Source organism: Etheostoma cragini, chromosome 7 (genome assembly GCF_013103735.1).
Source record: "Etheostoma cragini isolate CJK2018 chromosome 7, CSU_Ecrag_1.0, whole genome shotgun sequence".
In the NCBI taxonomy this organism is placed as follows: domain Eukaryota; kingdom Metazoa; phylum Chordata; class Actinopteri; order Perciformes; family Percidae; genus Etheostoma; species Etheostoma cragini.
The window spans coordinates 6,990,255-6,998,858 of record NC_048413.1 but is presented as its reverse complement, the minus strand read 5'-3'; the positions used below and the strand labels follow the sequence as shown (position 1 = coordinate 6,998,858).

Genomic DNA, 8,604 nt, shown 5'->3' with positions numbered 1-8,604 from the left:
TCAGATACAGTATTAGGGGACCGCTAAGTCGTTTTTTTTGGGAGGGTTTTCTCAGTCTCTCCTTACTGCACACACTACTATCTGACAACCTTACATTTTCTGGGATCAGAACCTTCAATCCATGATAAATATTCATTTATTCATTCATGAGAGAAACTGGAGAGGAATGATAAATAAAAACAAGAACAACAATAATTCGTATGGTTATTATTTATTACTTTTAAAGATACAAAAATAGCATGAGACAGAGACTTTTTAGCAATTTCTTGTAGACTCAAAATGAAACAAATACATGAAATCTATCCACACCGAAAATAAAATAAGAAAGTTTTACTAACACTTTCATTACCAAGCATTTCTTTAAGGACTGTAAAATAATAACACACTAAACAAAACTTTAACATATTAAAAGTGAGACGTTTGTCATAATTCATTGTAGTAAAACAGATACAAGATATGATGCTAAGTATAACATTGCGTATATTCTAAACACATGTAAAAGGTACTTGACAGAAAAAAAACATTTTAGTCTACATAAACTTTATTGTAGCACATGGACAACGACTTTGTATCCAATATTTACAGAAAAGGGAAAAATGATTTAATGTAGATTACATTCAGGAAATGTCAAATACATTGGCTCAATGAGAAATACATCGATATTAGCTCTGCTCATTTACAAAATCATTTCTATCAAAATAGGTCCATATCAAATATTAAAAAACATTTAAGATTCAGTCTTACATTTTAAATTCTATTATGTATTTTACCCCTTTCAACATTTTTTTCCTCTCTACAATCATACAAATGGCACTTTTAATGTACTCCAAGTTACTCAGTGAAATATTTTAAAAAGTATTATTTTAATAACTACAACTTTTTCTTCATCAAAGCACACATACACACTGGGTTTCCCTACTGTGCTAACAGTGTGTATCCATATGATATAATGACCATAACAGGAAATAGAATGTATGCTGTTTACATCAGCAAGCATCAAGCTTCTGCATGGGCAGGCATGGAACTCTAAGTATACCGATTGTCCTTATGCATAAATTCATACTATCACAATATGAACAGGATAAGCTTTGGAATATTTGGTTTGAGACTGTGAAAGCAGTCACCGATGTTATTACAATCATCTTTGAGAGCAATGCAAAAAAAATAGACTGACTTATTTGATTAAAAAAGAAAGCAAGAAAACCATTTAAAAAATCTGAGAGTAGAAAATCTCTTACCTCAGCTGGCACGAGCCAGAGTTACGATCCATTTTTAAATCATTTTCAATGCAAGATGGAAAGATTGGGCGTAGAAAGCATTTAAAAAACTGTAGAGCCGTGCTATGCCTTTAGCATGACAGGCCCGTGTGAAGCCACATCGGCATTAGAACCTGAATATAATGCAATGTATTTTTAAAATATAAAACGGTATATTATTCACATGACTCAAATATTGTATATAAAAAAGTAATAACATTGACCCCCTGTTATTGAAAACAGTGCATATTAGGAGGCGTCACAAAAGTTAATTTGGGTATGGTTAAGGCAGTGTGCGCTTCACTTCCATTAGAGAACTGCACTTAAACTGAGATGATCAGCATGAAAAGGCAATATTTTCACGTAAAAACAGATTAAGTTACACACAGTGTAGTACACACTTTGTGCAAGAAGAATGTAACAAAAAGATGGCAAGCTGTTGGCCACAAGACACATTTGATGTATTGTAATTGGGCTGAATCTTTGGTAGGAAATCCAAGCTAAACCAGTTTTCTTCAAAATCAGATTTGAGCTTCATGTTACATAACTGTCAGTGACCGGTATGAGGCACACGTGGAAGGCAAACAGGAGAGTTTTATATGCTTTATTATGTTGCATCGGTGTACTCCTGTGAAAAAAAAACTGCATCCAACTTCAACCGAGAAAAAAAAAAAAATCTAAAACTTATGGCGCGTTTGCCTGTTTCTCATTGGTTGGTTGGAAACCTGCTGCTGGGTGTTGGTGACAGGAGCTGTGGCTAAAGAAAACAAGGAAAAGTGATTTTTGGTGGATTTGCATCACCAGTGGAAGGTTGAAGACTGTCTGAGTGTGTGAGTGTGTGTGTGTGTGTGTGTGTGTGTGTGTTTCTCTGTTTGTCTGTCTGTCTGTCTGGAGGGGGGTGGTGTTGTCATTTCCTGCTCCGGTCTGTCCTCTATGTCTGCCCTCTGGCCTGAACGCCCGTCAGATCCTTTCTTATGATCTCATTCACTGAAAAACAAAGAAAGAGATGGTTGTTAGACAGCAACCCAATCAATTGATAATAATAATAAAAACGTGAAATTGATTGTAGTACTGAATTACTGCTGACAGAGAGGGTCGGATGTGTTTGTGTGCAGGGCGTGAATGGAAGGCAGACAAAGGCTGCATTAATATTGAGTAACCACTAGAGGTAGAGCAATGCAAGAGCTCGTTGCTTGGATGACTGAAAGTGTGTGTATACACATCAACAGAAGAGGAAGGGGGTTGAAATGGAAAATGTCTGTGTCATTGTTTTAAAAATAGAACCACGATGTGCTGGGTGGGAGGCATGAAGCGTGTGTTAAGCACTCAGAATAAAATTTGAATTAAATTTTGAGATTCTTTACATTTGCCAACATGTAAGTATTTCAAGCGTTGTGTACAGTACGTGCTGATAAAATGAAGTGAAGAGGAAGTGGAACTACCTCTAACTGCTCCCCCCCGTGTAAACACAAACATAACGTCAAATGTATAGTAGCAGGTAGTGGTAAAAGAAGTATTCAGTTCCTTTACGTAGATACAACACTGGAAACAGACAGGTAAAAGTCCTGCGTTGAAAAAGCTACTTAAGTGAAAGTCTGTAGGTATCATCAGGAAAATGTGCTGTACATACAGTATTAAAAGTAAAAGTACTCAAACCTTCTAGTGTTTATCTGGGAGTCCAGGCCTGGAGGCCTGCTGTGCGGCTGTCTGTGTGTGTGTGTGTGTGTGTGTGTACACTGAAAGTAGGAGACATTATAGGCCAGTGCCACTTCCACTGTGCATCGGTGAATCCATTTCAGTCGATGAGTAATACAACTATGTCAAAGTGGGCCAAAAAAGCTTTTTGCCTGTAACCAAGCCACTACAGAGCATATCTTGTCTGTGATTTTGTAACCATGGCTACACTTAAAATGGGAATAAAGTGGGTGTTAAAATGGGAATATCAGCATTGATCGTTCATTTAACAGTTTGTAAAAACGTCCCTGGCATACAAGTTTTGCCATTTTTCTTGCCGAGTTAGATTAGAAGCTAGATATCCAGTATCCGTACACTAAACATGAAGCTATAGCCAGCCGTAGATTAGCTTAACTTAACATCAACACTAAAAACATAGCATAGCTAGCTTGGCTTGTTTTTGAAAAGAAACAAAAATTATGTGTTAATTAGAGAGCGTTTTTGGATGGAGTCAGGCAGTTTCCCCCGTTTTCAGTCTTTAAAGCGTTTGAGCATAACTTTTTGTATTTCCCCGCGCAGAAACTCGAGTGACGATAATGACCTCTTCTGAAGAGTCAATCATGTTTTTTAATCCTCCATGTCCACCTTGGCTCCCAGCAACTATGTGGAGGAGGGGTGGGGGCTGTTCGCGATCACGGAAGGCCTGTATCATGTGGATGCACCTTCAATTTTGTTACTTACAATTCCTCACGGGGGCGACAGAAACTACACTCTATAGCTTTAAATTAAGCTAAGCTAATTGGCTTTAGCCTCATAATCAACACAGATCTCATTCATTTCCCTATCTTAGCAAGAAGGATAATAAGTCAAACTTATCATTTAAACTCAACAGGATTTATGAAAGAAGAAAAATGTTAAGATTAGAGAAATTAAGATGATTCATGACTGAAAGAACCATCAGCTACTAATACTAATGGTTGCTGCCTTGCACATCCTTATTTTAGAGGTAGACAAACTTTGTTTAGTGTGCTTGTGTGAGCTGTATTTTAAGCCTTGATTTATGACAAACTTAAAATTCAGTCCCTGAAGCCCACACTGACTTTGGTAAAAAGGCTTCAATATTGCAGCACAATCTGCATGGAATCAGCTTCAGAATGAACTCCAGTTGAAGGAGCTGGTCTCACTTTAGTCTTTTTAAGGCTTTTTAAAGGACCTTGCAGAAAGGAAGTCTGTACGTCACTGTTTTTAAATTGATTTAGGACCCAGGTTTTTTATGGTGACGTTTGAATATGATGAGTGAAAGTGCGTCTGTGTATTAACCTGGAAGTGTCTCTGTGTCTATTTGAAACCGCGCTGCTGCCCCTTGCCAGGACACTCTTGTAAAAGAGGTTTTATATCCTGGTATAATAAAGGTTTGAACAAATGAAAGGCAAAGGGTGCAACTTTTGTAAAATGTTAAATGAAACCAGACACCATCTCACCCACAACTCACATGTATGTAAGCAGGAAAGAGATAGTGAAAGGCAGAACAGATTGCTCCAAAACTTGCTCAAAACAGTTGCAAGATGATGGCAAATTCTCATTTAGGACTAGCTGTTAGGAGGTGTAAATAAAAACAAAGGGACCAATGGATAGAAAATTATTATTTCTTGAAGTAGCACCAACAAATGCAGCAAAAATCTAAAATCTGATTAATCAATGGGAAAGACATCCTCTTCTCTCCAACGAGCCCCTCTTTGTGTGTCTCTCTTTTCTATTTGATCATTTGCAGATGTGAGAGAGAACCGTTACAGGAGCTCAACACTGAGCACATTTTATAGCCAGAGCAGCACCTGAGGGTGCAAAAACTGCAGGAGCAGCCAAACCGGGTGCAGTCATAACATCAGCGTGCCTGTTTATTTTAGTCTGTAGTGGAATTCCCTCTGACACCTAACGCCTTAAAGAAACCTTCATCTGCCCAATGGTGCCACAGGATTTTTTTTCCTGAGCATAAAACAAGCTTAGAGAAGCAGCAGGAGCGCCGCAGCGGGACAACATACAGTGGGGCTTTGCTTAATCTAATGAAGGGTTGGCACGGACTGGCTGGTTGAGGCTGGCATAGGGAACACTTGGGCCAGTCTGTTCAATAGGTGAGTGTCTTGTATCTGCAAGTATTTGCATGTTAATACAGTATACGTGTTTGTGTGCAGGAGGGTGTACAGTATGCTCATGGTTGATGAGGGGCTGTAATGACAGCATGAAGCTGAAAACCAAAGAGAAAGTAGAGAGAGTGGACGCACAGCTAACCACCAATCTCACCACAGATCTGGTGTGTCAGTGCTCCAGTTTGTCTCCAGACAATACACACATGCACAGAGAAAGAGTCACTGGTCCTTGTTATTGGTCCTTCTCTCTACACTTGCTTTGAAGAGATTCCTTTCTTGTATGATTCTAAAGGAAGATTTATCTGTCAGTCTGCAGAAATGTATTCCAAAGTGCATATGAAGCTGATATGAGGAGTCACAGTTAGTTGAAACAAATGTCTTTTTAGTACAAAATTCCCTCTTACTTTGTTTTATTATCCCTCAAATACAACTCAGCAACACTGTCTATGGAAACAGAAAGAGGGGATTGCACACTAAGAACACCAACTGTGGAAGATACAACCTTTGTGTGATTGACCCAGATGAGCTGACAAACACATTGTACCCATTTTAGTGGCATAACTCCAGGGATGGCAATGTCTTGGCTGGTAAGTTGGTCAATTCACCACTTTGGACTAAAAATATCTCAACAATTACTTGATGGATTGCCATGAAATGTGGACAGACATTCATAGTGCCCAGAAGATAAACTCAAATGACTCTGGTGATCCTGTAACTTTTCCATGAGGTTGACATTTGTTGTTTTGAGGACAATGTCTCGACAACTCTTTGATGGATTGCTGTAATATTTGGTACACACATTGATGTAACTTTCAGGATGAATTATAATAACGATGTTGATAACCTGACTTGTGAGCTAGCGCCACCAAAATCAAAACTTCGGGCTATGACCAAATACCTGCAAAGCTAATGTAAATGTGATGTATTTATATGGCGTTTTTGGAGCTTAATAGCTGATGTTAGATGGTAAATATTGTACGTGCAGCTGTAAAGAAACTGTGGACTTTGGCTTCCCAGTCTTACAGTGTAAATGTATTTGGAATAAAGTATGGACTGAGGGAACTTTTACAGCAACTGATGAATCCTGAACTGTACATATGAGTTTTGCTTTATTGAATACCTTTAAGAGGCTGACAAAACCAATATCTAATCCCATGAATACACTAAATGTACACTGTAAATGTATCAATATAAGTGTCTTAAGTAGGATATCAAACATACGGCCCGCGGGCCACAACCGGCCTACCATAGGGTCAGATTAGGCCCACTTGATGGGTTGCAAAGTGTAAAGATTGCAAAAAAGGAATTTTCCACTTCAATGCCAGATAATATCCAAGGTTTTTCCTGTAAATGTATGGCTTTAATCTTAGAAATTGAGTTTTTTTCCTGGAAATTATTAGCCCCCTCCCCCCACTCTTTTCCTACAATGACCCTAATACCAACATCAGCCTGACAAGATAGGGTTGGCAGATAGGGTTTCTGATCGTGGTGGTTTTACTGGTCTACTTGAGATCCAATCGGGCTGTAAGTGGCCCGAGAACTAAAAAGAAAATACGCCACTGGTCTAATGCAGTTGTCATGTTCTCCTCAATACAGCTGTAGCCCCGTCTGGATACAGCTAGGTTGTGTATTTGTTCAAACCTTTCAAATGGGATGGAAGTGAGCTGAGACTAATGCGTGTCCACCCGGCTGTTGCTGTGTGCTTTATCTCTCCTGCCCCTGGTCTCTACCTGCTGGAACAATTCCACCTGCTCCACTGCCTCTGGGCTTTATTCCACACCCACTAAAACTGTCACTCTCAGCCTCCACAATCTCTGTGCTAGACGTCCTGGACCTTGGTGGTCTAATGTCAAGACAGGTAGGGCTGTGCCATTCATTGAATTCTTATTGCGATTTCGGTTCCTAACAACAATAAAAACAATGTAATGATTTATTGGCAAATTACATTTTGCAAGTAAACTCTTATTTGGTCTTGTGTTCTGAAAGGGAATTCAAACAGAAAAAGTATAAAAAGAGAAATTTCACAGTTCAAGGTGTTTTCACTGTGGATTTGTTGAAACTCTTTCACCGTTTTTTTCAATAAATGCAACATCTTTCCGTAGCTTTGACGTATCAAGCTATAATAAGAAAACAACAACGCTATCAACACATTGCTATGACGAGGCAGATGCAACTTTTATTTTATTTTCCCTCCGGCACCGCTGCAAGACTCTTTTTTTGAGACATGTCTCGCTGTTTGAGCGTCTTACATTGACTCCGCAGGACGTCCCACGGCTTGTCCTAACCTTTGTCGGCCATTTCCTTTGCAAGTTCCTGATAAATGAAATTCAGAAAGTCTCTTGTCTCCTCGTCCATCCACTTCCATCTGTCTTTGTTGACGCCCGCCATGTGTGAAGACAGAGAGGAAATACTGGGCGGAAATTAACTAAAACTTCTTCGTTTTGTGGCGGTTGCAAGCATAAATTGACCTAAAACTTGGGATTCATTATTTATTTGGCAAATATTGTTTCCATCAGCGTTTATCGCATAAGCCATAAGTCGATAAAGATAAAATCCGATTAGACCGAACGCTTTTCCTCTGAGTTAATGAAATTCGGTCAAATGTTACTGTTTCTATATAGCATTTTTCATTCAATATTACTTGATTTGGATAAAACATGTGGATGGAAACATAGCTACTGTCTTGTTTGAGCACCAAACGGAGGCCTGGGAACTTGTGTGGGGGCTGCAGATACAGGCCCTCTGCGTGAGAGATGATGAGCCACGTTTTAGCACAAAATGAAAAAAATACCTGACTTTCATTTAACACTCTTCACTAAAGTTGACACAGTTCAGACATGTTCAGATGTGACAGTTATCGACCACAACACTGGGACGATACCAGGATGTGGCATCACCCAGTTTTCACAAATGAATACAGACTGAAACACATGTATCGATGAGTAATGTTGACAGTCTCACTTGGGTGAAAATGTGTTTGATGGTCCCAACTTAAAAGATTGTTTTTTGTCAGGATCAACACCTTTGCAGTCAAACACGGGGGGGATTTTTGATTTCACTTATCTTTTCAGCCTGTGTCTGAAAAAAAATTGTTTTCAATATCGGGAAGTCCCTCTTCCTTGAAGTGTCCATAAGTAGATCGTACGATGATGTGGGTGGGTGGATTACCATCATGCAACTGGTAATGTGGCATTATTCTATTTGAGCTAATTCACCTGCAGTTCTCAGGATAAAAGAAGGCAATTAGAGTAGCTTCTAATTGAGCTTTTAGTTGTTGTTTTTTTTACAAGATTTACAAAAACAAGGTAAAGCGCTATTTAAAACAAAAACTGAAATTGGACAAAGATTTAGAGGCACTTTGGGACGCATCATCTGATGATGGGCAGGGCTTAGGCTGAATCCCAATTCTTGCCCTTACCCCTTCCCCTTACCCCTTCGCCTAGCTTTTGCGGGTTCACGCGGGACCTAGTTCTGTCCCAATACCTATTGCGGCCTAGGGGAAGGGGATTGACCAAGGGCTGTATACCCCT

General features: G+C 39.3%; 1 protein-coding gene across 3 annotated transcripts in view; it reads right to left on the bottom strand.

Moving 5' to 3' along the window:
• Positions 1-205: 205 nt before the first annotated feature.
• Positions 206-8,604, bottom strand: part of nfatc2a (nuclear factor of activated T cells 2a) — a 26,139-nt gene continuing 17,740 nt past the window's right edge. For all 3 annotated transcript variants that reach the window (XM_034875767.1, XM_034875764.1, XM_034875765.1), the window contains exons 10-11: positions 1,359-2,243; positions 206-1,327 (exon numbers count right to left, since the gene is read on the bottom strand). In XM_034875767.1, the coding sequence (XP_034731658.1) occupies positions 2,188-2,243 (56 nt within the window). In that variant the 3' untranslated portion in view covers positions 206-1,327; positions 1,359-2,187. The remainder of the gene's footprint in view (positions 1,328-1,358; positions 2,244-8,604) is intronic.